General features: G+C 40.4%; 5 protein-coding genes across 7 annotated transcripts in view; 2 read left to right on the top strand and 3 right to left on the bottom strand.

The window, feature by feature from the left end:
• LOC123313685 (syntaxin-1A-like) overlaps positions 1–19,896 on the bottom strand; it is a 32,643-nt gene extending 12,747 nt beyond the window's left edge. The window contains exons 1-3 of one of the 3 annotated variants that reach the window (XM_044898659.1): positions 19,712–19,896; positions 19,290–19,379; positions 15,917–16,016 (exon numbers count right to left, since the gene is read on the bottom strand). In XM_044898659.1, the coding sequence (XP_044754594.1) occupies positions 15,917–16,016; positions 19,290–19,379; positions 19,712–19,744 (223 nt within the window). In that variant the 5' untranslated portion in view covers positions 19,745–19,896. The remainder of the gene's footprint in view (positions 1–15,916; positions 16,017–19,289; positions 19,380–19,711) is intronic. The other 2 variants (XM_044898661.1, XM_044898660.1) reach the window with 2 other exon arrangements.
• A 136-nt stretch (positions 19,897–20,032) lies between these two features.
• On the top strand, positions 20,033–21,529 carry LOC123313687 (GTP-binding nuclear protein Ran). The gene is made up of 3 exons (XM_044898662.1): positions 20,033–20,239; positions 20,573–21,025; positions 21,088–21,529. Exons 2-3 carry the CDS (start codon positions 20,594–20,596, stop codon positions 21,301–21,303), a joined length of 648 nt encoding a protein of 215 aa, XP_044754597.1. The 5' UTR covers positions 20,033–20,239; positions 20,573–20,593; the 3' UTR covers positions 21,304–21,529.
• A 214-nt stretch (positions 21,530–21,743) lies between these two features.
• LOC123313682 (elongation factor Tu) lies at positions 21,744–23,877 on the bottom strand. Its single transcript, XM_044898656.1, has 7 exons — positions 23,715–23,877; positions 23,355–23,645; positions 23,100–23,300; positions 22,702–23,042; positions 22,499–22,649; positions 22,240–22,441; positions 21,744–22,159 (listed from the first exon to the last, which is right to left on the bottom strand). Exons 1-7 carry the CDS (start codon positions 23,749–23,751, stop codon positions 21,967–21,969), a joined length of 1,416 nt encoding a protein of 471 aa, XP_044754591.1. The 5' UTR covers positions 23,752–23,877; the 3' UTR covers positions 21,744–21,966.
• Positions 23,878–23,945: 68 nt separating this feature from the next.
• Positions 23,946–25,477, top strand: LOC123313683 (keratin-associated protein 9-1-like). Its single transcript, XM_044898657.1, has one exon. It carries the CDS (start codon positions 24,046–24,048, stop codon positions 25,333–25,335), a length of 1,290 nt encoding a protein of 429 aa, XP_044754592.1. The 5' UTR covers positions 23,946–24,045; the 3' UTR covers positions 25,336–25,477.
• Positions 25,390–26,686, bottom strand: LOC123313684. Its single transcript, XM_044898658.1, has one exon. The coding sequence runs from the start codon at positions 26,595–26,597 to the stop codon at positions 25,503–25,505; it is 1,095 nt and encodes a 364-aa protein (XP_044754593.1). The 5' UTR covers positions 26,598–26,686; the 3' UTR covers positions 25,390–25,502.
• Between the last annotated feature and the right edge of the window lie 250 nt (positions 26,687–26,936).

Raw genomic sequence — 26,936 nt, 5'->3', positions numbered from 1 at the left:
CATGAATGAACATTTGTTCTTTGATGAAAAAATTTTTCTATTTAATTTTTTCGTTTGACGAATGAAAATATTTCTGACTTTCCGAGATGACGAACTGATTGAATTGAATTATAATGAAAACTCCATATTAATTGGTGGTTTCTGACGTTAGATAAACCATTTTTCGCTTTTTGAACTGACCACTGACACATGTACACCCCTCCTAATAATAATTTACTTTATCGATCAATTATCCGCTTGTTTTTTCTGAATCTCCATCGATTTCCTCTTCCTCCCTCCCAACCCTGGTAGAAATCCGATATTTCTTCCACTGTATCGGATCCATTATACCCAGGACCGCAAAATGAAATTTAGGAAAAGCGCGGCCGTCCCATACGGAATACTAATTTATTGAACGTTCGCTTTTACCCGGATACGCCGTCGTTTTGAAATTCAGCCGGCGTCGGCAATTAATCAGTGCACCCAGGGGTCGGCGAAACTTGCCCCTAAAATAGGTCACCGGGTGTGCGGGCGATGTTTTTTTTTTACCGATACGACTCCGGAACGGGACGGGACAATGCAGCCGCCGCGTTCGGGATGTATGTCGGATACGGAAGCTAAAACATATTATCGACATGGATTTTCTCCATCTCGATAAAATCAGAGAGAGAGGCGTGCAAGCATAGAAGCATCGCGTTCGATCTGTGCTCGTTGTAGACTTCTTAAACCGAATTGTTACTATGGATGAGACTTGGGTACATTTCTACGATCCAGAAAAAAAGCAGCATTTGATGGAATGGCGACACTCTGGTTCTCCAAGACCTAAGAAGTTTCGTGTCCGAAAATCTGCTGGAAAAAGTTTTTGCTTCAGTTTTTTGGGATTGCCATGGAGTAATCATGATTGATTTTTTGGATAAGGGTAGAACAATAACCCGAGATTAACCCGAGATTACTATTCGACATTACTGACCACTCTACGGGGAAAAATTAAAGAGAAAAGACGCGGAAAGATATCCAAAGGTGCTTTGTTTTTGCAGGACAACGCCTCTGCACACAAATTTCATGTTGCCATGCAAAAAAATCGTGATTTAGCTTCACTCCTATTCACCAGATTTTGCTCCATCCTACTATCATCTCTTTTCTCAACTGAAAAAAATTTTAAAAGTTCGTAAATTTTCTTCCAACGAGGAGGTAATAAAAGCTGTGGATGTCTGGTTTACAGAGCAAGAAGAAACATTTTTTTTGAAAGATCTAGAGACGTTCCAGGTTCGCTGTAATAAATGTATCCAATTAAGAGGAGTTTTGTCTTATAGCAGGCCAAGAATTTTTCAATATACCCTCGTAAAACAATAAATAGAGAATATTATTTAAGGTCCTCTTGAGCGCCAACTGGATAGAATCCACCTTCGTGAATTCACACCCTTTCTAAATCCTCCACCTGAATTTCCACGACTCGAAACGAAACATTTCTAGATTTTTTCGGAATATTCATCAATCAATCATCATCCGCAAAGATCCCTCCACCAGCAAGTAGCTAATTTGATGGAGTGCTCAACGCAACAACCCATCAGTCATCCACCCTTCTATACACCGCGATCGCCCAGGAAATATTCAGATTGGGAGGTCTTCCACATCTTTGCATAAAGCAGCCCTTTCATCCATCCTTGCGCCGAGTGTTTTTACGCCGTCAGTCTACGCGTCTATCGGGGAGAATTTGAAATTCCAATCTACTCAAGGGGAGCCTGCCTCAACGCCAATCCACTCGACTCTGCAAACGGGAATAGTGCAGTATCGGTTTTCTTTCCTTTTAAAAAGCGTTTTCTTTCGTATATCGAGTTCAACGAATCACGCTGTGAAGATGGCGCAGTTCAGATCTTATCGAAATAATGCTGAAAACACCGAAAAAGTTCAAGCCCAAACACCAGTTACCAGTTACGTCAAATCCATCATAAGAATCGCGCGGATCTTTCTCCGCATCGAACTCCGTAACACCTCCCCCCTACCGTTCACGACAAACGGAAGGTCTTCAAATCCGATCGACCCCGCGCCACGAGCGTGTCCCTTTTTTCTAATTAATCCAGTTAACCGGCGGTTATACAAACCGTGAACCTGTTGCCCACGTTTTCCAATAAGCCCATTGTTGTTCGTCATGTCGGCGGACGTCAGTACCCCCCCGCGTATGACGCCCGGGCGCCCCCGCAAATCAAATGTTTGCTCCGGGCCGCACCACGCACGCTGCCCGGGGACGTCGTGTGCATGGAGACGATATCATGGCGAAAATTGACGCTCGTGCAAACATTGCGGAGTGCCTCGGATGGTCCTCTGTATCGTCACGAGTGACGTCCGGAGGATTTCACGCTTGATCCCTACGTAACAGGTGTTTGAACGCGGTAATCTTTGACGGGGTAAAAAGTCGGCGTTTCCTTCGGTATGATGGCTTTTCCCGCCCGAAAGGAGCCTTTATTAGCTCAAGTGTGTAAGCCTGATTTCACCTTGAGGACAGAGGCAGGGTGAAGGAATTGTCGAACAATGGTGCTCGTATAGCCAATTTATCCCATTTATCCGGAAAAAGAAATTATTCAGCTATGAATTCCAATTTTCACGTGGTTTTTTTATCCACCATTCCCAGAAAAATCGATTATTAATCACAGTTTTCAGTTCGGCTCAACCGACGCTAAAACCCCGTTCAACTCCATACTCCCGTGCGAAAGAAACATTCAAGTTTCTAAGGGAGTCACGCATTCTGTGCATGCGAATAATTCAATAAGAAAACGCTAATGAATCGCGTTCCTCGGAGGGAAGAAACAATCTCAGCCCCCCTTGAGGCACGTGAATCTTATCCAGAATTTCCCAACGTCGAAACAAAGCCCATTGTACGTTTTCCAAGTGACGTGACGGAAAATCCGACCTAATCCGCGATTTCCGAGCTGAAGAGGCCCGGGAAAATCCAGATTTCCATTCGGATCCAGTTTTCGTGGCAGACTTATAGAGTGCGGAATACGAAGAAATGTCCAGGGATTGATTTTCATTGATATCTGAAAATTTAGTGTGTGTTTGTAATGTAACATTTGCTCAGCGGGTTCCTGCTTGGTTTTTCTTATGTATTCGCAACTTTTATTTTATTATCCTCTCTAGTCTCACGAGTCTCCATGCGAATATACGCTTTCGATGACTCGAAAGATGACCTTCGAAAATTTCCCAAAATATTGGGTTCAGTTAAACGTTCGTAAAGACCGAACGGTTGTGCCGAAATGGATGAAATTCTCAGATTTATAACTAGAAGAGTAGCTCTTTCAGAATATATATCACACTTAGATCTACGTTAATTTTCCTGCAAGATTAATCTACTCGAAAGATGAACTTCGAAAATTTCCCAAAAAGTTGGGTTCAGTTAAACATTGGTCAAGACCGAACAGTTGTGCCGAAATGGATGAAATTCTCAGATTTATTACTAGAAGAGTTGCTCTTTCAGAATATGTATCACGTTTAGATCTACGATAATTTTCCTGGAAGATTAATCTACTCGAAAGATGACCTTCGAAAATTTCCCAAAAAGTTGGGTTCAGTTAAAACTTCCTCAAGACCGAACGGTTGTGCCGAAATGGATGAAATTCTCAGATTTATAACAAGAAGAGTTGCTCTTTCAGAATATGTATCACGTTTAGATCTACGATAATTTTCCTGGAAGATTAATCTACTCGAAAGATGACCTTCGAAAATTTCCCAAAAAGTTGGGTTCAGTTAAAACTTCCTCAAGACCGAACGGTTGTTGCGAAATGGATGAAATTCTCAGATTTTCAACTAGAAGAGTTGATCTTTCAGAATATGTATCACGTTTAGATCTACGATAATTTTCCTGGAAGATTAATCTACTCGAAAGATGACCTTCGAAAATTTCCCAAAAAGTTGGGTTCAGTTAAAACTTCCTCAAGACCGAACGGTTGTGTTGAAATGGATGAAATTCTCAGATTTATTACTAGAAGAGTTGCTCTTTCAGAATATGTATCACGTTTAGATCTACAATAATTTTCCTGGAAGATTAATCTACTCGAAAGATGACCTTCGAAAATGTCCCAAAAAATTGGGTTCAGTTAAACATTGGTCAAGACCGAACAGTTGTGCCGAAATGGATGAAATTCTCAGATTTATTACTAGAAGAGTTGCTCTTTCAGAATATGTATCACGTTTAGATCTACGATAATTTTCCTGGAAGATTAATCTACTCGAAAGATGACCTTCGAAAATGTCCCAAAAAATTGGGTTCAGTTAAACATTGGTCAAGACCGAACAGTTGTGCCGAAATGGATGAAATTCTCAGATTTATTACTAGAAGAGTTGCTCTTTCAGAATATGTATCACGTTTAGATCTACGATAATTTTCCTGGAAGATTAATCTACTCGAAAGATGACCTTCGAAAATTTCCCAAAAAGTTGGGTTCAGTTAAAACTCCCTCAAGACCGAACGGTTGTGTTGAAATGGATGAAATTCTCAGATTTATTACTAGAAGAGTTGCTCTTTCAGAATATGTATCACGTTTAGATCTACGATAATTTTCCTGGAAGATTAATCTACTCGAAAGATGACCTTCGAAAATGTCCCAAAAAATTGGGTTCAGTTAAAACTTCCTCAAGACCGAACGGTTGTGTTGAAATGGATGAAATTCTCGGATTTATTACTAGAAGAGTTGCTTTTTCAGAATATGTATCACGTTTAGATCTACGATAATTTTCCTGGAAGATTAATCTACTCGAAAGATGACCTTCGAAAATGTCCCAAAAAATTGGGTTCAGTTAAACATTGGTCAAGACCGAACAGTTGTGCCGAAATGGATGAAATTCTCAGATTTATTACTAGAAGAGTTGCTCTTTCAGAATATGTATCACGTTTAGATCTACGATAATTTTCCTGGAAGATTAATCTACTCGAAAGATGACCTTCGAAAATGTCCCAAAAAATTGGGTTCAGTTAAAACTTCCTCAAGACCGAACGGTTGTGTTGAAATGGATGAAATTCTCGGATTTATTACTAGAAGAGTTGCTTTTTCAGAATATGTATCACGTTTAGATCTACGATAATTTTCCTGGAAGATTAATCTACTCGAAAGATGACCTTCGAAAATTTCCCAAAAAGTTGGGTTCAGTTAAAACTTCGTCAAGACCGAACGTTTGTGCCGAATTGGATGAAATTCTCAGATTTATAACTAGAAGAGTTGCTCTTTCAGAATATGTATCACTTTTACATTTACGATGATTTTTCTGGAAGACAATCGACTCGAAAGATAACCTTCGGAAAATTCCCAAAAAGTTGGGTGTTCCGAAACCCAACGGGGGCTGTGAGATTGGACAACCCAGAAACGTGGTGAATTCACGTATCAGTATAGGTTAGGGAAAACTGGAACAATAGACTAGGGAACCGTCCAACGGCAGTCGAAAATTCCCGGTTTTCCCGGCCATAACAATGGGCGTAATATCCGATCCAGTCATAACTTCCGTCCATATCCGGGATTAGCATTCTGAATAAATTAACTCGGCGCTAATTTGATCCCAGTCCCGGTTTCCAAAACCGCAGGGTTCCCGTTCATTGTAGCTCGTGGGCGTATCTCGGTTATGAGAGCCGAGATAATAAAGATAGAAGAGACAAAAACGCTTGATTTACCTGTGAGTAGGCGTAGAGACAAAACGACGCCATATAGAAAGAGACATTCTCACCTAGCATCTATCCATAGAGGATTATGACAAGAGAGCATCCTAACCAAATGTTAGGTTCAGATTGTGTTTCCATATTCGCTATTTGTTCACGAAGTATTGAAATAAAAGCTCAGCTGATGAATGATGAATATCTTAGAAAATAACTAATGATGAATAGATAGATAGAAAGATGCAAGACGCAATAGAGAGGTCAAGATTTCGATACCAGAATTTGGGAAGATTTCCCATTACCCACGTCGAACATAAATCGGTGAATAATCAAGTGAACCCATATCAAAGACTTCCGTTCCTCCAGTATATTACACCCTACCAGGAAGGTTACAGGTAGCTACCAGTTGAACATTTCCTTCCTAAATCAACCCTCCTCTATTACACGTTGAAATATAGGTTCACTTTCCTCAAGTTTTCACGTTCTCCCGCATTAGTGAAGGGTCGATACACACGCTGAATGTCGAAGTGGCGGTTTTTCCAATAAGGGCGGGTCGACGCAGAAACCTTTTATTATTTGAAAGGCTTTTGTATGGCCCAAAAATACAAGGAACATTCATCTCGACAATACGAAGTTTTATCATCTGGACTCGATGGTATAACTTGCAGCGATGATTTTTCATCAGTGACAGAATAATAAACCACAGATTCAACAAACGTCAACTTTTTTCATGACTACTCCATATTAAGTTTGGATTACGTTCAAAAAGCCTTCCGGCGACTTTTCCAATCTCCAACGAAATTGCGATGGGAGTAGCGGTCGTTCCGTAATCTGCAAATTTACATTCCCAACTTTGACATTTCCCAATTGACCGTAACTTTGCAGGCCTGCGAAGCACAGCGCGCGACGTGTTCCGTGTCCATTGTGGAAGAAACGCCCCGATCGAAACGCAATTTGGACGCCGTTGTTTCAACGTTCTCTTGTGTCTGACACGGTGTGATATAGGCAACAGATTAATTAAGCGACCCTTAATCACTCCTGCAACGGCCAGCCGAGTACAATTTGTGGAAAGACCCACCAATCCTGCAATATCAATCGTTACCTTTGCCGAGTTTCCAAATGCGTCACTTGAAAAACAGCTTTTCCACCAGAATTATGGGAACTAGTTTTTACAAGCCAGGAGGTACGAAAAACTGTGGTAATCCCTTTGAAAATGTCAAATTTAGCTGTCAGTTCAACATGAGACATCCATCTCAGTTATATCTTTTACTCTTACAAATATTTTAACAGTAGATTCTTGACGTTAAAAGAAACACTTTTTTCCTATACCATTTCTTTTCATTCGGCCCTGATAAAAAGGTATAGCCATTTTAAGTTAAGTTAAAAACAGAGTTGCATTCAGCCAAAGTGCCAAATTTGTCAAATTTCACAGATGCTTTTTAATTTTTGAATTGTTTAAAGAGTTGGGTTCTCTGAATTTTTGGTATTTTTATGGTACGTAATGGTCATAATGAAAAAACTGGAAGACGTGGATGATATCTTGTGTTCGAAAAAGATTCATCAAATAAATAAGAAACTATATTCCGAAATTCATTTTATTCGATGAAACCGTCTGTAAGTTAGAGCTGAAAATAACATTTTTTTTTAGCGTCTTTCAACAGCCTGTATCTTCTAAATCGAGTCGATTCGGAAGAAATGGTTAGGGAAAAAAGTGTTTCTTTTGACCTTAAGAATCTACTGTTGAAATATACCCTGTAGATACAAGCTGCTTAAATGTGTCTTGAAAGGAACTTCAAAAGGGTGCATTTCTATATGATACCTTAGGGACACTATCGTTACAAATAACTTCAGTACAGGATAGGAAAGTCAACTGAACATATACTTTTCGTGTGTCCAGAACTGACTGGCCAACGCACCAAAATAAGAGGAAGCCAACCCTGGATGCTCAAAAGGTAACCCAAGCGAACTGTTGCCAGGTAGGTCAAAAACTATAACATACCAAAAGTCCAGGAAATTCAACCCAAAGCCCTTTGCAATTCGAACGGAGTCCTTCGGAGAAAAAAAGACTATCGCCCATTTAAATTCCAACGACTGCCGATAGAGGTCGCCCCCATTCACCCATTCTCGCATTCATGCCGCTTCTCCTCCCATAAAGACCCCATAACCGGGACTCCTACAAGAATACCATCGGGGGAAATTGAGTTCGTTTGCGGCTGAATGAAATCATCCACCCGTCTCGCTCTTCCCCTTGCAACGGGAGCGGTTCCCCGTTTACAAGTTTATCTCCAGAAAGTAATTCACGGTTATCAACGAGATCCGACGAAGCAATTTGCCCGCAGACGTGAAAAATATGACGCTCTCCGACAATGCCGCGTTTTCCCTACGCGTACGGTCCATTAAGGGAAATTTTTCGTTTGGATGTTCAAAGCGAAGCAATCACGGGGATTGCAGAGAGACGCCGCGCCGCTAATTCGGATTTGACTCGAATTTTTAACGTCCGCGTCACACGAGAGGATTCCACACAGACTGAAGGTATTTCAAGGCGATGATTCGATGTGTTATAAAGTGATTCATGATCCACCTACCTCGAAAATTGCAAATGATAAATGACTAACCAAACTACTTGTTACAGAGTCTCTTGAATGACCGAGAAATGATTCAAAGGAAGTAATCAATTATGGGGCAACAGTCTGGCATTCGAAGGCAACTCAGAACAGTTCGAAGAAAACCCTCGATGAAACACAAAGGCTAGCCTATGTTTGCACCGCCCATTTTGGGCAATAGGCTAGAGATCTAGGAAAGTCTTGCAATGATGTTACGTTGGGTATTTCCAACTGGGCATCTCTGAAGAATGCGCTGCATCCAGGCCTTCACAATCTCGCCTGCAAGCTTCCGTATAGAAGTCCACGTGTGGGAAGTGTGTTCGTCCTCGGTTTTAGAAACCCAAGAAGGTCGTCGAAGGTGTTAATAAAACCGACAACATCCTCAGGGGCCTTGGCCGTTACCTCGTGAGTATCCAGGACAGGTTTCCCCATATGAATGGTTCTTAGGCCAGCCAACTCTGAACGTTTGCATACCATGTGTTCAACTGTTTCTGCTTCTGATCCACAGAGCCTACGAATCTCATTTGCTGACTTTACCATACGGTACAGATGATATTTGTTCCGACAGTACCCCGTCAGCAGTTCCACCACCACCCGATGCTCAGCTCGTGACAGCTTCAGCAGCTTTCTAGTGTAGGTCGGTGAAATCATCACGAATTTCTTCGACTGAGTGAGTCCAGGAGTGTTTCTCCAGAGGGTTGTTCTGTTGTTCAAGTCCCATTGTCGGACCGCTGGCGTATATTGTTATATTCCAACCCCACAGGAAAGTTCAGGTCCAGCAGAAGTTAACCTTGATGCCCTTTTTGCAAGTTCATCGGCATTTTCATTTCCTTCAACACCACAATGCCCTGGTGCCCATAATAGTCACTTCATTGCCTCTGGCCAGTTGCTTTATGGTATTACAGCATTCCCATGTCAACAGAGATCTCTGGCAGTGTGATTCCAACGTGACCTGGCTGTCCGTAGTGACATAGATATGCGCCCCTTTGAGGTTCAATTTGATATACTCTCCAGGCCACTTAAGGATGTTGAAATGTACAAGGCTTCATCTATCATAGTGAGAGGCAGCTTGAGAATCCTCTAGTCAGCTCTATTGATCATTTAGTTTGCTTTCTTCAAGACCTTCTTATATACACGGCTGAAGACTGAAGTGACTATTTTAATCTTTTGTAAGTTATACGAATCTGAAGCTTAAAAATGTCTACTTTGGAAAAACAAATCATTGAAGCTTAAACGCAGGCAAACGAACTTTAACCAATCGTAAACATCTCAGTTGCATCTTCTCCAACGAGGTTTTCCAAGTGAAACCACCTGGAAGAACGTGCTCATTTATTTGGTCAGTCAACGATGAAGGAAGATAACGCTGCCACCTCCCATGAAGTTGCCAATATTCTCTCGCAGTTCGAGACGAAGTTGGTGTTACCCATCATCCCTTGAAGGCTACTGGAGTTTGTTGATTCTTCTCCTCAAGCAGCTCCAAACTTCGAATACACACAGCGAGCTCCAACCTACCCCGTTTCAAGACGATTCCAAAACTTCCGGACACGAATCAAACCCCAAGGTTTCGAGCCTCTTCCCGAGCATCAGGTAGCCTCGTCGAAAGGTCGCCCTTTCCTTAATTGCCCCAGTTTCCTACGATTGTCGCATCAGACCGGAAACGAATTTATGTTTCGATGGCTCGTTTGTTTCGCGAACTTCTCTCCCATCAGAGAGATATGGTCGTTAGTTTGCTCGCATCCGAAACTTCCCTTTCGGCATGAATAATTTCGAGGTTTAATGGGCGTGAAGAGAACAGAACGTCGGAAAGCTGAACGATGCAAATTCGATAACGACGTGTTTTATGAAATATCCAGTCTCGTGTTCCGACCTACGGTTCTTTGTTTGCCTTTTCCGTTTCGCCCGTTCTCCATTCTGCTCCAAACTCCAAGAATGTAACGAGTGTAACATGGGAAGTCTGGCCTAATTAACATCCCTAGAGTTATGGGTGCAGCTTTACGATTTGTTATATTATTGGGACCTTTTGTACCCCATCAGAGCCCTTCTTATCACTGCCAAATCTACAACTTTATGAAAGTTCTTCTTCCAGTCCTATAAATGTGTGAAGCCCATATTGTTTTGGTGGAAAATATATTGAATATTCTGAAAAATACAGATCCAAACCAGTTCGAAATTGGTATTCGGCTCTAAAATAACGTTTAATAATTAACTAATGTTGCTGGAGAAGAACTAGGAAGAATAATAGACCCTAAAACAACCCACAGCACGTATTTCATCTCCAACCTCCCAAACTTACGCTTCAAACTTCGAAAATACCGAAGGATCTCACAAGATCCTGTCCGGATTTCCTCGAATCCACCATCTCGCGTCATTTTCAATATTTCCCGATCTTTTATTCATCCCCCATCGTCTAATAACGCGCCCCGTTAATCCGGGGCGTCTGATTTCCACCCCAGTATGGGAAATTCATTAACACAGGTAATCTCTCGGCTGGGCGCTAAATGGCGGATGCGCCGGTCTCGCTTTAGCCTATCCCGAGACGGCGGGAATCCTATGATACAGGTCCCTGCGGAATCCGTCGACTTTTATGGTAAAATCGATAGCCGGCGATTTTAGACCTTTCCTCTCGGCGTCCTGATTAGAGATGGGCTGTCTTTTTCCCCCAGAAAATGGAGAAAATGAACATTTCCTGAAGCAACATGGAGTCAAATGTTCATTGATAACATTGAAATGCTGTTATCCAGTAAACCATGGTCGACACCTTGTAATTTTCGTGTTTTATAACGGATTTTAAAAAGAGTGGAGCCTCTTGGTAAGGGATGTGCATTTTAAGTGAACACTTTCTATTAGAAACAACTGAGAGTACTTTTTCCATGGTTTTTGAATTGAAAATGGGCCTGAATGTTGTTATTTAAGATAAAAACGCTCTATACTGAGTGTCCCAGATTCAAAGCGACGAATTCTAAAGGGTAAATTATCAGTAATTAGAAGCTGAGAGACCTTATGAATGATTCTCACTCTTGCAGGGCTACCATGCCCAAATAGGAACTGTATTCACGCTTACGATAATGTTATTCCATTCACAGTCCTATTTTCATCGTTCTCTGCACCAAGCCAGTCGAGCACTTCGATGCTCGGTAGTATGAATCATGGGCGTACCCAGGTAGGGGCAGCTGCCCCCCCCTTGAAAATAAAATAAACGTTAATTTTCCTGGCAAGTGGGAAATAAAAACGTGTTACCTACTCTGCGCAAAGTGTTGGAAGTCCGAAAAGATTACTGTTAAATTAATATATATATCTAGTCAATTTTGATGATTTTTTGTTTCAATATATCCGACCGACCATCTTCTCAGGTATGAGCTGCCCCCCTCTTGCTGAAATCCTGGGTACGCCCTTGGTATGAATGATTTTCATGCATTTCTCTCATTAGTTTCTTCAAATTTTGATTTGGAAAGGCCAAAGTGAGAATATTTCGAAGATTTTTCGGGAAAATTGAACCTTAGTATCAATCTATTATCGTTTTTACTATAATATCGAGGAATTCAGGACCAGCTGCAGTTAGGGAGTAACAGTTTCACGAAGCCTCGCAACTCTAGCCCAGATATAGGTTGAAGTAATAAAACGGACGGGGTTCGATTCACGGGAAAGTTAGGAAAGGTTTCCCCCGACCCTTTTTGCGCCTTTTGGAGGGGGAATCTCCACCCCCTCCCTTTTCGGAGGTAATTCCGAAGTTTGCCACTATCTCTTCTGGCGGCGTAAAGACGCAACTCTAAGGTTTTTCCGCCGATTTTCGTCCATGCTTTGGCACCGTTTATTTTCCGTCGGCGAGACGGTTCTTGAACTTCGAGAGTTAATTGGAACCTTGCCGTTTTCCCCGAGTTTAATTATAACGCGGACTAATGAAGGGGCGGTCGGGTAAGTTCCGAGCGAGGCTCTTTTGGTTTATTGGTTTCGATGATGAGACCCGAAGAAGAGGAAAAACCCGATCGAGGAAAGTGACATACCTCGAGAGGAAGGAAAAATACACGAAAGTTCGATGTTACATCTAGAAGAGTAGGCCAGAGGCCCTTTCATTCCTAAATCTCCCAAAACCCTGGAGATTCTAGGTGGGCCTCATGGTGTGAGATCGATAATGATCCCCATCACACTGCCAGGGATCTCTGCTGACGTGGGAATGCCGTAAAACCATAAAGCAACTGGCTAGAGGCAATAAAGTGACTCTACTATGGGCACCAGGGCATTGTGGTGTTGAAAGAAATGAAAATGTCGATGAACTTGCAAAAAGAGCATCAAGGTTAACACCTGCTGGACCTGAGCCCTTCTGTGGACTTGAAAATACCAATATAAGACAGTTGAATGCCAAGAAGAGTCTCAAGCTACCTATCACAAACATAAAGCCTTGTACATCCCAACATCCTTGGTGACCTGGGGAGTATCTTAAAATGAACTTCAAAGGGGCGCATATCTATATCACCATTGACATCCAGGCCACGTTTACGTCCCTGGAATCACACTGCAGGGATCTCTGCTGACATGGGAATGCCGTAATACCATAAAGCAACTGGCCAGAGGCAGTTAAGTGGCTCTACTATGGGCAACAGGGCATTGTGGTGTTGAAGAAAATGAAAATGCCGATGAACTTGCAAAAAGAGCATCACGGTTAACACCTGCTGGACCTGAACCTTCCTGTGGGCTTGGAATATTACAATATACGGCAGCGGTCCGACAATGGGCCTTGAACAACAGAACAACCCTCTGGAGAAACACTCCAGGACTCACTCAGTCGAAGAAATTCGTGATGATTTCACCGACTCACCAAAAAACTGCTGAAGCTGTCACGAGCTGAGCTTCGGGTGATGGTGGAACTGCTGACAGGGCACTGTCGGAACAAATATCATCTGTACCGTATGGTAAAGTCAGCAAATGAGATTCGTAGGCTCTGTGGATCAGAAGCAGAAACAGCTGAACACATGGTATGCAAACGTTCAGAGTTGGCTGGCCTAAGAACCATTCATATGGGGAAACCTGTCCTGGATACTCACGAGGTAACGGCCAAGGCCCCTGAGGATGTTGTCGGTTTTATTAACACCTTCGACGACCTTCTTGGGTTTCTAAAACCGAGGACGAACACACTTCCCACACGTGGACTTCTATACGGAAGCTTGCAGGCGAGATTGTGAAGGCCTGGATGCAGCGCATTCTTCAGAGATGCCCACTTGGGAATACTCAACATGACATCATTGCAAGACTTTCCTAGATGTCTAGCCAAATGCCCGAAATGGGCGGTGCAAACATAGGCTAGCCTTTGTGTTTCATCGAGGGTTTTCTTCGAACTGTTCTGAGTTGACTTTGAATGTCACACTGTTGCTCCATTTCAGTGTCGAATGGGGTTTCTACGAATGAGTAGGGTAGATAGAAAAAGATCAACATGATCGCAATTCTCGCAAGGCTAACCGAGCCTCAACGACCCCGGTTAAAATAATAATAATAATGATCTCCAAGTGCTTTAGTTGGGCATGTTCTCATAGCTCCATAGCTTCCATAGCTCTGGCAATGGCCTGGCAGAGTATTGCCTCATAAGGAAGGCTCACAATCATGACGCATCTATCCATAGCTGTATTTTTGGGATACCAGCTTCCTTCCAACAACAACAAACCTTCCCTCACATCAAATTCGCAACGTTTGTGGAATCAACCTATTAGACCCAAATCCAAACCGATAAAAAAATTCGCTCTCCAACGAAACGCCTTCAGATTGACTGCCATCGAACAAATATTCGTCCATTTAAAAGGTCGCTTTTTCCTCTCGCCTGAAAAGGCCACCCCTTCAAACGGACGAGAGGTGGAAATTTTCATTCATCCTCGAGCGGATCGACGTCTCCAGAAACGCTCGGATGAAAAATTGCCTTATAATTTTTTATCCGCCCTAGTGAACCCTCCTCGTCCTCGACCAGAGCCCCTCGAAGGCCCTCCAAGAGCAGTCTGAATAAAAACGCCGACCACGGCAGAAATTTTCACGAAGTCAGTCGTTCGATGCGTTAACGCCGCCGGACTAATTCAGCGACCGGATCCCACGTTCGAGGATTTAATTTTCTCTGCGGTGAGAACGGGGGTGAGGGAGGGACGTGGGGGTGTCCCGGATTACAATTGCAAATATACCGGATGCTGATTCGATTTCGGATCCGATTCGGTCTAGTTAGATATGGTAAATTATTGCCCGGATCCGCCCGACACATCTTTGTATCTTTGGATTGTTAGAATGCGTAGATCATTCGAGTTGCGTTGACTCTTCGATTATCAGTCAAATTTATCTGGGCGTATCTCCCAGAATAATCATCGTAGATCTAAATGAGATACATATCCCGAAAGAGCAACTCTTCAAGTAATAAATCTACAAATCTCATGGACCTAAGTGCCATCGTTTGATCTTGACGATTTTTTAACTGAACCCATCTTTTTAGGAATTTTTCGAAGGTCACATTTCGAGTCGCGTATCTCCCAGAAAAATCATCGTAGATCTAAATGTAATACATATTCTAAAAGAGCAACTCTTCTAGTAATAAATCTCGAAATTTCATAGATCTCAGTGCCACCGTTCGGTCTTCACGATTTTTTAACTGAACCCATCTTTTTAGGAATCAAGGTCAACTTTCATGTGGCGTATCTCTCAGAAAAATCTTCGTAGACCTGAAAGTGACACATATTCTGAACCGCCTTCTCTTAGAGTAATTAATATCGAAATTTCATCGACCTCGGTGCAACCGTTTGGCCTTGATGAATTTTTAAATGACCCCATCTTTTTCCGAGGTCAATTTTTGAGAGTATCGATTTTCAGCAGTTATTGTTTTCATATCTGTGTCCTCGACGATGTTCGAGTACATTCAATATCCGTATGGGACAATTTTGCGAAACTGGAGGATTCTACAACCAATAGTTTCCCGTTTTACTGCCGGTTTCGATCGAAAACATAATCCCGCCTTTCGTTCGGACGGTAAACTTGAGTTATTACCCTATTTAGCGACGAGTGTCCCTATTACCATACCGATCTGTCAGCACGGGGACATACGTCGACGCTCGTGGGTAGATATACGAGGGTTGTTGTTGTTGGATATGTTTGGATATTTCCAAATCCAAACATTCCACGCGAATTTTATCCGAGGGATCGACAAATAAACGCGTTTTCAGCGTTCAGATATCGATCTGCCGCCCACGTTCATTCGCTAATAATTGAATTATTGCGAATATCAGATTCAATTAATCGAACCCAACACGTTTAATCGGTTGAAGGTTGAACGGGAACCTCCGATTATCGAGATTTTTTCGTGAAAACATAAAAATCCATCGTTAAAACACGATCAGATAAACCGAGAGTTAAATATTCAATGAGATAATCTGAAAAAAAAACGGGATAAACAATTGTTCAGCTCGCAAGAATCACTATAATGTCGTCCAACATGCGAACCAGTCGTTATAACAAAGCAAACATCGAAGCAATAGGAACATGAGATAGTCTAGCGTAACGTAGAATCTCGATACTCGAAAAACACTCATAATTCGATAACTTCCCAGATAATGAATTTTCGACGATAAACCACCGATAATTACTGATGGTGTCGATGGAAACGAAACGCGGGCATTCGCCATTTTGCGCCAAATATTCCTCGAAAGTGATAAACTGGAAATAAATGGATAACACTTACTTTCATCGCTCTGGGGTGCCGATAGTATTGAACTATGTTTTTTCTTCACTTCCTCTACATTTGCCTGTATTTTATCTATCATGTCCCGTATCTCTTCCACCTGAAAAACAACAATAGTGAGGATGATGATTGTTGAAGCATTTAGGCCCGGTACTTTCACCAGCGAATAACTAAATTTATTCGATAGATAAGTCTTATTCTTAGGATAAGTAAAAATGTTGTCTTTTCTGTTTCAGATGTGCTAATCATCGAATAAATCTGTCATTGAAACTTAATAATAAGAGTTTATTTGTCATAGATCGAATGTCGGTACGTCATTATTGGTTGAATTTTTTAGATTCTGGATATATGGTTATTCTTTGTGTGATTTTTCACGAAATATTTGCTTTCTAGTTGGAATTATGACAATTCCTACAATGCGGTCTCTTATTTTACATTAATCAGTGAAAAGTAGTATACCGTGTTTTCATAGAATTGTTATTCGTCAAAAAATTTCATCTGAAAGCACCGAAATGAGATATCCTTCAGATAGGAAATTATCTGACAGATAGTTATTGACAGTGAATAAAATTTATTCGAAGGTGAAAGTACCGGGCCTTAATGAAATCATTAGTACCAAAGTGTCTCAACTTTGAGGAGATCAAATGTACCTATTACTACTACACAGTGATGACTGAAAATATTAAAATTTTACGAAGAAACGGGGGAAAAAATGCACCCCTTCACATATATGAGGGGTCCCAAATATAAACTCATCTAGTCTTTGAAAAAATTGAAAGGGCAAGAGATATTTCGTCGAAACGTTACTAATAGTCCCTCATTATTCCAAACTAAACAATAAAGTCATTTGCTAAATGTTGTTTAGTGGGTGTTTTTGGAAGTTACCAACCCTTAAATCCAACAAAACTTCCTGCAATATGTAAATTTGCTGAAAACCTAAATTTTTAAGTGCTTGGACCGAAAGTTTCGAAGAAATACCACTTGGCTTTGAATTTTATCAAGGATGAGGTGTTTTCTGACAAGGAATCACATCCGCATCATTGATAAACACCCTGTATATAAAAATACATCAAATTATTTGTATTTAAGTGATGGAACCATTCGAAATGCGAAAAAAATGTTGATTAAGAGCTTGGTCGACCAAGAAGACGACTCTGATTTTAAACATCTTCAACCATTTCCTCAGGCAATATTTAATGAAAGCTTCTCCACAATCTGTCTGCTATTTTCTCCCCATTTCTCAAATAGGTTCCAATAATAAATAAATGACCTCTATAAGTCGCTTACAATTTTAATGTAGAAAGCTAAATCAACAGTTTACTTTGAAAACGGTACAGCAGAAGCTAAGAATCACGTTTAGCCACAGAATATCGACCTTCAACATTCCATGGTCTACTTAAAGACGAATTTTTCCGAAGCAAAGTAATTTTTTCCCGCTGTAATTTTTACGGGAGAATGATTGAAACATCCCATCGATTATTGGATGATCTTATTTCGTCGTGCTTGTGCATTAGGAGGCGCCAGTCGCAGCCGCCTCCAAGAGCGATTTATTCTTGCAGGATTTCGACTCGGAGTCTGGGAGCTCAGCTAGGAACGTGAAATGATTCATGTCCCATAAAACGATTCCGATGTAGGTCGACGTCGAAGGATGAGAAAGAGAACTCGGGGAGGTGCTCCACGAGAATACAGAATAGCTTTCGTATTGTCTCTCGCAGGAATTATTACGGTTTATTATTCCGGATCGGTTAACCATGGGAATTTCCATTAGGAGCTCCAGCTCCTGGAGTGGCTTCTCCCTGATGGAAACTCCGAGTTTCTCCCATCGCGAACGTAATTATTTCCCGAGACGAATCTTTGGAATCGAGCAAGAAATGATGATTCTCTTGGTATCTTCCCAATATTTCCAAAAATACACATCTGATTAAGATGAAAACTAGTACTTGGCTCTCAAGTATCATTTTGTATCATGTATGTATCTCGAAATACAGAGATCCTTTGGAAAAATGTCTTAACTTTGGTAGTAAACCATACATTCATTTCATTCCGAGCGATTCAAAGAAAGATCTATTTATATAACAATACATCATATTGATACGTTTCCTTGAACATGTAAGGTCGAATATAATATCTAGGAGAGATGGGAGCGCGTTGAAAATTTCACCTTTTTACACAATCATGCAGTAGCAGTGTTGTACATCGGAAAATAACGCTTTTCCTGTTTTAAGTCGAAGCAATTGAATGAGCGCCAAGAATTGCGGAATAATTGCTATGGACAAATCCATATTTTTTAAGCCTTGAGTGGTTTTTTATACGATGAAAGGTTATGTGATAAGAATGTACCGACATTAATCCGAAAGAGCTAAATTTTTGAAAAAAATGCCCACTTCTTTCTGCAGCGGGGATTCACAGATCACCTATTACATTCAGAATATCTTCGTATGAATCAGCGTACACCCCTGATTTATAAATTCAATTTCCTTGGGTTCTTATTCATTTTTCATATATTTCTGGCAATTTTCTCTGTAGACTATGCATTTTCGTATGACCCCCGTACAAAACGGCAACGGGATGAGACAATCGTTATTTTCAAAGGTTACAATCTGGATTTCAGTCCACCTCGAGGTTCAAAAAAAAATATTAGCATGCGAACAATGATAGGAAACGAATGAGCTCATTAGATCGCACTTTGCAAACAGGAAAATTCGTAGAGATAAGAAAACATCAGTGATAAAGACTCATCTCTACACGATTAGTTATTAACGGGAGAAACAAGTTGTTAATCAGTATGGATAACTTGATTATTTTATACACTACTTATCCAAAAATATTTATTTTTTCTTTCATGAAAACAAAATGACACAACTTGAGAAATTGAGTCAAATCTTAGTTGAACCTGTTGGGAATCTAATTTAAAAATCTGAATGTGGTATTCAAAATACTTTTGTAAGAAATAAATTTGGAGATACTGAATCCATATTCTTTATTTATCATGAAATGAAATTAAGTAACAGATAAGAAAAAATTATATAAGAATATTCCAATAGGAATTTCGTAAGGAATCAATGCAATATGTTCAGTTTCTTTCAGCCTTCTTCTTGCACCACCAAGATGTCACTAAATGGTCTTCAGAGTCCAATAACTTGCCATTATCTCAATTTTTCAGGCTTATCTGTTGCCTTGATTCAACCTACTGCAAACTGACAAATGCATAGCTCCAGAAATAAATTAGAATATTATCACCAAATTTCCATGCTCCATTTAACTTTCAATAAACTGTTGATCATGGTTGTGGGGGCGCTCAAGGAACGGGAAACTGTACAACCCTTTTTCGAACTTGTTGATCATTAAGATTGATTAGATCAAAATTACTCACCTCGGCAAAAAATGCATCCATAAAACCATCCCTCCCCTCAACATTGACAGCAACATCATCTGGGCCCACATCGTCGTCGTCGCTTTGGGCCTGCAAAGAGACAATTTTAATTTTTTCGAAATTTCAGTTTTCAGGTCATTTCAAAACATTTAAAGGGGTGGGGTATTGTCATTTATGACAAATCTATCATTCACCTAACCTAACATTGATCCATTATTTTAGCCCAGCTTAGATTTGATTGAATCCCAATTTTCGAACTGGATTCGATTTGATAAAATTTTACTCAAGATATTTTGATGTGAATTTTCGGTTGACATCTCATCCTAATATTTTCAACCTTTCTAAATAGTATCGAATTGATGATGATTTTTGAAGGAGACTGAGTGGGCTAGATATTCTAATGCAAGATCAGAACTGCTTACCGCAACCAAAGCTGCCAATCTATCTTTCGTCATTTTAGACCGGCTTCAATCACACACCACAAAAAACTTTTATTTCATAAAAAAATCCCATTCAATACGTTTAAATGAACGACACCGAGCCTAGAATCTAACGACAGAACTCAACACCATCGAACTGACAAATCGATAAACTGAACTGAACTGCAGTGCTGCGAAGGCAACACGCATGATCCAACAATTATTTTGACGTCAGAGGTCATGTGACAATTTTATTTTCAGTTTTTTGAGGATTTTTCCAATTTCTACTTATAACTGTTTAAATTTTATGTTTTGGTTGATACTCCTACTAAACTAGAGTATGTTGAAAATACAATAAAATTAGAAATTCGGTACATTGATGAATTTTCAAGCTCAACCCTTTTATCATCTCAAGTTTGCCGCCCATTTCGGAGAGAACGCCATTGTGAGCTCTAACGACTTGTAGACTTTGCCAGAGCTATCAGTCATTTTCACGTTCATCACTGTTTGTTAAAGGTATAAGTTTTAAGGGTAAGTTCAGCTTGCAATGCTAAATCTAAGTGTTTCGTTATTTTTACAGTTTCTCAATTATTTTCATATAAAAATATTCCTGAAGTCGGTATGATATTTCCAAATTCCCATGATACGATTCGACATTTCTATCGGTTTTAAAATTTGTATTCGTTTGAAGAGTGCTAACGTATAAACGATATCGTTTAAAACTTCCGAAAAGTATTTCACAGTTATTTAAGGGTGTTTGTAATAATAATTCGTCCAAAACCAAGAGTTTTATTCTATCCCAGAATTACATTATAAATGGAGGTTAGAAGTTTCCAGAAACATCTCACGCTTTTTCTGTTTCAGATATACGATTAAATTCCAAAAATGGCAGCGGAACAAGAGATGCCCACTTTTAAATGCGTTCTAGTCGGAGATGGTGGTACTGGAAAGACAACCTTCGTAAAGCGTCACTTGACTGGTGAATTCGAGAAAAAGTATGTAGCCACCCTTGGTGTGGAAGTGCATCCTCTGGTGTTCCACACTACAAGAGGCCCCATTCGTTTCAATGTATGGGATACAGCTGGTCAGGAAAAGTTTGGTGGTCTTCGTGATGGATACTACATCCAAGGACAATGTGCCATAATTATGTTCGATGTTACATCGAGAGTTACTTACAAGAATGTACCTAACTGGCATCGTGATTTGATCAGAGTGTGTGAAAATATCCCAATTGTTTTGTGTGGTAACAAAGTTGATATTAAGGATAGAAAAGTCAAAGCCAAGAGCATCGTATTCCACAGGAAGAAGAATCTTCAGGTGAGATATTCCCGCCATTTTTAGCTCATTTGTGTAACTGAATTGTGATATATCTTTTACAGTACTACGATATCTCCGCTAAATCAAACTACAACTTCGAGAAACCCTTCTTGTGGTTGGCCAGAAAACTCATTGGAGATTCCAACCTCGACTTCGTAGCTTCACCCGCTTTGGTACCCCCAGAGGTCACCATGGATCCCCAATGGCAACAACAAATCGAGAAAGATCTGAAGGAAGCTCAAGAAACGGCCCTTCCTGAAGACGATGAAGACCTATGAGCGGGTTGTTTTTATCCAAGTGATATACCTTAAATTTTTTTCTTTAACTATTTTTATTTTCAACCTGTACTGAATGAGCGAAGCGAGTGCTTATTTATCTAAATTTGTTAAATAATACTGTTAACAGAGAGTAAATGAATGTCGTTTAATGAACGGGACATGTAATTAGTTGTGCTGAGAAGAATGAATAGGCATAGGTTATTTTCAAATAAATAATTTTTTCATACTTGCTTTCTGTTTTATTGACATATTCCAGTGGTTTCAAAACAATGTGGGTGACAAATATTTTTCTATTGCTATTGGTTACTGTACTATTTTGACAGTTCATTGTACTGTAACCAATGGCAACAAACGATTTTGACAGTTTGTGAGTAGTGAGGTTAAGAAAATCTGAGATAGAAATGAACTAGGTATTCAAGGTACAGTTGAGTCAAAAAGAGTAAATATGAAATGCTTTATTGAATTTTTTCATGTTACGATGTTCCATTTAGTTCTTTTTTATTTTCACCAGGATCTAAAGTAGTATAGAATATACAGATCAGATTATAAAATACCTTAATCTAACAACTTTGTCAAGAATGATTCCAAACTAAATCTTAGTTGAATTACTTAAACTCGCAGTTCATAAATGCGATAAACAAAATCGCAACTTTTTTCGAAGATTCACTTGCTGCCCTCAGCTGTTAACCTCTTTTCTCTTGCTTTCCTTCCCTCCATCAACAGGTCTCTCTCTTGTTTCTTCATGTCAGCGAGAACTTTGGTAACTACTCCAGTACCTAACGTTTGGGCCCCATCTCTCAAGGTAAATCTTTGTCCCGATTCAATAACCATAGGTTTCAACATTTTCAACTGTAACCTGGAAAAATTTGATCATCATAGTCACAAAGTTCCTTAATGGCCATAATCTTGATTATTTAATTCAGAGGTTTTTCGTACCTTGAATCTTCTCCAGGCATGACCATTTCCTTATCAGGTACTAAAACTTGGCATGCTGTGTCCCAAGTCCGACAAAACATTTGCAACTGAGTGTAATTTGTGATTGGTCTCGCTCTACCTCCCTCCTCCTTACTTAGAATATACACTTGGGTTTCTACATTGTCATGACTTTTCACTGTTCCAGGTTTGGCCATAACCATACCTGAAAAAAAAAAGGTGAATTTGATGTATCACGAGAGATTAAAAATGATTTTTGTACCTCTTTTAACATCTTCTCTTTTGATACCTCTAACCAGAGCTCCCAACTGATCTCCCGCTTGAGCTTCTTCCAAAATTTGATGGAACATTTCAATTCCAGTAACAACACTCTTAATTCTCTTGTTGTAACCAACAAATTCACACTCCATTCCCTAGAAAGTTCAGAAATGCAAATGAAATCCAAAAAGTTCAAAATTCACTTACCTTTTTCACGACCCCCCTTTCTAAGCGCCCAGTAACAACAGTTCCTCGACCAGGGATAGAGTATGTGTGTTCTACAGGTAACAAGAATGGTTTATCAAGTTCTCTTATAGGTGTGGGAATATTAGCATCAACCTCCTTCAATAACTGAAGTATAGCATCCTTTCCAATTTCAGGATTTTTATCTTCCAAAGCACACAATGCAGAACCTGCTACAATAGGGATTGTATCCCCATTAAATCCCATTTCTGTGAGGAGTTCCCTAATTTCCATCTCGACAAGCTCTACCATTTCCTTATCACCCGCATCAACTTTGTTAATGAATACTACTAAATGCTCAACACCTAAAACCATATTTATTAGAACTCCTCATGAAACCCTGGCTTAACCCTGATGCTGACCTATTTGTTTAGCCAATAATAAATGCTCTCTTGTCTGTGGCATAATACCATCAGTTGCTGCTACTACAAGAATGGCTCCATCCATTTGAGCAGCTCCAGTGATCATATTCTTGATATAATCAGCATGGCCGGGACAATCTGTGTGTCCATAATGCCTACTCTCAGTTTGGTACTCCACATGGGCAACGTTGATTGTGATACCTAGAAGGTTCTCATTTAAAATACCTGTAACAAATACCTTCTTCTATTTTTTACCCCTAGCTTTTTCTTCCGGTGCATTATCAATGTCTGCGTATTTCTTAGCCAGAGCCAATTTCTGATCAGCTAAAACTTTGGTAATAGCAGCTGTGAGGGTTGTTTTTCCGTGATCCACATGACCAATCGTTCCTATATTACAATGTGGCTTATTACGTTCAAAGACTTTCTTTTCAGCATAAAACCTTCTCTGGTTATATGGAACTGTACAAGCAACGACGGCACTACGGTTTGTATTTTGTAGGCATGTGAGATCGGCTAATAGTAATTTATGGACTACACGGCGAAGAGCTGAAAATTGGGTATTTATATAACCTATGAAATAAGGGAGAATTTCCAAGCTGAAAATTACTGATCTACCTGGGGTTAGCGCTCGTGCTACTATATAAGACGACATATTGGTGTACTATTTCCAATCCAAGTATATTTGAACTGTATCGGATTAACAAGAAAAGTTTTTCACCGGAATGGAAATGAAATCACCTCGCTTTGGCGATTTATTTTAATATATCGCAGAATCGATGATATTTCTGTAGCAGAAAATGGATGACCAAAATTGAATCGATAATTTTCATCTTATCGATGGATTTTGATGAGGTGATTACTGTCATCAATTTTCTTTGTGTCAACCTAAGTTTTTTCTAAATTTTTGTTGTTATCTTGGCTGCTTTTTGAATAGAAAATTCTTGTGATGGGAAAAAGCTGCGACGTCTCTAAACAAAGAAAATGCTTGATGAAAACTCTGAAGAAACTCTCCGAGAAATTGCAATGTAGCCCCCCTTGCCACGTGAAGCCATATCCTTGTACACCATGTTGTCCGATGGGGGCGTTCTTACCATGTGGTCCTCCAAAATGCAAGTGTTTTCTGATGAAAAATTGCTGTCAGAAAGCCTCTTGTTGTAGCACAAGTTCTTGTGGTCCGTTTCCAGACAGTTGCACTTCTATCTGCTGTCCCTCGTCAACTAGGTGTATTTCAAAATGTTCATGTTGCAATCCGTGTTGCCTATGTACCACATCAAAGTATTGTAGGTCATCCAAATGTTGTAAACCTAAACGTTGTGGATGTAGCTGTGGTTGCAAGCCATGTTTTCCTCTGTGTTACCCATGTCCCAAAATGTGTAAATATACATGTTGCCACCCTTGCTGTTGTTGTCGTCGAAAATGCATTCAGTATTCGCCAACTTGTTGTAGGAAGACGTGCAAGAAAAGTCCAGTAGGAAACTTATGCTTTGGTTGCAATACTATTTGTATACCTCGATGCTCTTCTGATAGCTGTTTAGTGACCAGAAATCGTGGCAAAGCCCTGAGTTGCTCTAAATCGGTCGAATTACGCGGGGGGAAACTATACAGAGGATGCGATTGTGACAAGAAGAATGGGCTTCAAGATCGCTGCTTGCGATATTGCTGCATAAACAACCCAAAATGCAGGACACAACCGGCCTCTTGTCACTGCAGCAAATTTTCGTGCGGGAAACATTTAAGCGTGAGGTACGGGAAGAAGAAAACCATCACTTACACTTGTTGTATGTGTGGACCACCTATGTACCCTTGCATGCCGTGCTATCAAACCATACCATGTCAATGCCGTTGTCGATGTTCGTGTTGCTGTCGGAACAAATGCGAAAACGATTGTCAGTGTTGTCCTATAACATGTGAGGCCGCTTGCTGTTGTCAACCCTGTCCTGAACCATGCGTCCCATCACCTGAGCCATGTCTACCTTGCCCAGAACCTTGTTCACTTGAGCCATGCTGTCCTTCGGTGCCTTGCCCTGAGCCATGCTGTCCCGCAGTGCCCTGTCCTGAGCCCTGCGAGCCTTGTCCACCTTGTTATGAGACAAATTCACCTTCACCACCCAAATGTGTTTGTCCCTACGAAGACAATTGTACTTGTGATGGTGACACCCAAACATATGGCAACAACGATGGTTGTTACATTGAATATTCGCCTCCACAGTGTAGAGCATGTCAAACTCATTATTAAAGATCGAATCATCTCGAAATGATTGTAGTATTGACCTGGGGAAGTCCGTGCCCACCCTTGTCCTTATAGTTTGTTTCTTTATGGAATGCGAATTTATTGAAATGATAGTTTTCGATACACAATGTACTTCTGCTTAAACTAAGACTCAATGTTTTTTTTTTCTTATCCTACCACTCGTCACATTCATCATGAGGACTTTCCATATAACTCAGTGGACAAAAAACGCAAACTTTAGTCGGTTCAAACCTACAGGCATCGTTGTGCGATTCGTAAATGACTTCTGGAATCTTCAAGACTTTAGGTTCTCTACGACAACAGGTGAACATTCTGATATCTTGCGAGGGAGGTTCTTCTGGAATACGACTGCAAGTCGGGAAAGACCGGCAGAGTACTTTTCGAGGGTTTACAATCTCATAATCGGGGTAGTTAGGAATGAATGTATCGTCTAGATCTTCATGGAAGGCTGGTGGATCGATTCTATGATCCTCGTACTCGTATAATGGACAATCATAATCTGCGTCATGGAAATCTACATATGTAGGGTCGGAACTAACCCGTGTGGTTATGTCAGGAAGATGTTTTCCCCCAGAAAATCGACTGAGATAACAGGTTGCAGGTCTGGTCTTACATTTGGGGTTCCTAAGGCAGCAGAATCTCAGGCACCTGTCTTGCAAACCGTTGGTTTTATCACAGTCACAACCTCGATACATCAAACCACCTCTCAACTCCCTGGACTGACAACATCTCGGTGGTGGGATAGCATTGTGTTGCAGTTTTCTCAAAGGTCGGTTGGCTCTACAAACTGCAGTTTCCATTTGTTCTGGATCATCAGTACTGATCAGATATAATTTTGGGGATTTTCTTTGGGTGTAAGGACATCTTCCACCTCTAATTGGTGAGGACCTAGAAACTCTGTAACTATTGGACTGGTCATATTCTCGTGGCACAGCCGACTTGAAACAAAGAGTAGTATTAGGTGAACATTCATGGATTTGAAAACATTTTTCATAGGGTTTCTCGCGATATGGCACCAGAGGATAATTTTTTTTTCGCAACGTTGATTCGAAGGGAACATTTTCTCTCCTAGGTGGACATTTTCGAGCCATAGCAGGACATGTTGGATATTTTTCGCGGGAAGTCGTTCTGTATCTTCCGAAATTTCCAGCGTCCCCTGTTCCGCATTGTTGAAGATCATTATCTTCGTTCAACAAGTTGAGCAAGGTTTTTAGTTTTGTAAGGGCGCATTTTCGTCTTCGGTCCATGAAAACTGCCGATTTTGGAATAACCGAAATGTACGAAAATTTGGAAAATTTACCTACTGGAACTTTCACAAACGTCAGATTCAATGATAATATTGAGTGATCATAGAGATATTAAAAAACGATCAGTGTGATATACCCCTGGAAACTTGTCACCTTGAGTATTATCATAGATTAATCTATGATTATGATTTTATCTATCATGCTCCTGCCAAAAATTGTTAGTGGAAAAAATTTGTTTCCTCAGAAAATCGCTTCTAAATCCTTGTAAAATGAATTGTTGCTCTTGCTGCGAGCCATGGGGTCCCCAATATTACAGAAGGTCCTGTATCGATCCTCCCA

This window comes from Coccinella septempunctata, chromosome 5 (assembly GCF_907165205.1).
Source record: "Coccinella septempunctata chromosome 5, icCocSept1.1, whole genome shotgun sequence".
Classification (NCBI taxonomy): domain Eukaryota; kingdom Metazoa; phylum Arthropoda; class Insecta; order Coleoptera; family Coccinellidae; genus Coccinella; species Coccinella septempunctata.
This window is presented reverse-complemented; position numbering and strand designations above follow the sequence as displayed.

What these genes read in the sequence shown, in the direction of transcription:
- LOC123313687 (XM_044898662.1), top strand. Translation starts at nt 20,594, where the DNA reads ATGGCAGCGGAACAAGAGATGCCCACTTTTAAATGCGTTCTAGTCGGA. An exon ending in ACAGGAAGAAGAATCTTCAG is followed by an intron (nt 21,026 to 21,087) that starts GTGAGATATTCC and finishes TATCTTTTACAG; the next exon opens with TACTACGATATCTCCGCTAA.
- LOC123313682 (XM_044898656.1), bottom strand. Translation starts at nt 23,751, where the DNA reads ATGTCGTCTTATATAGTAGCACGAGCGCTAACCCCAG. An exon ending in AAAGGGGGGTCGTGAAAAAG is followed by an intron (nt 22,650 to 22,701) that starts GTAAGTGAATTT and finishes TGAACTTTCTAG; the next exon opens with GGAATGGAGTGTGAATTTGT. An exon ending in ATGCCTGGAGAAGATTCAAG is followed by an intron (nt 22,160 to 22,239) that starts GTACGAAAAACC and finishes AAATTTTTCCAG; the next exon opens with GTTACAGTTGAAAATGTTGA.
- LOC123313683 (XM_044898657.1), top strand. Translation starts at nt 24,046, where the DNA reads ATGGGAAAAAGCTGCGACGTCTCTAAACAAAGAAAATGCTTGATGAAA.
- LOC123313684 (XM_044898658.1), bottom strand. Translation starts at nt 26,597, where the DNA reads ATGGACCGAAGACGAAAATGCGCCCTTACAAAACTAAAAACCTTGCTC.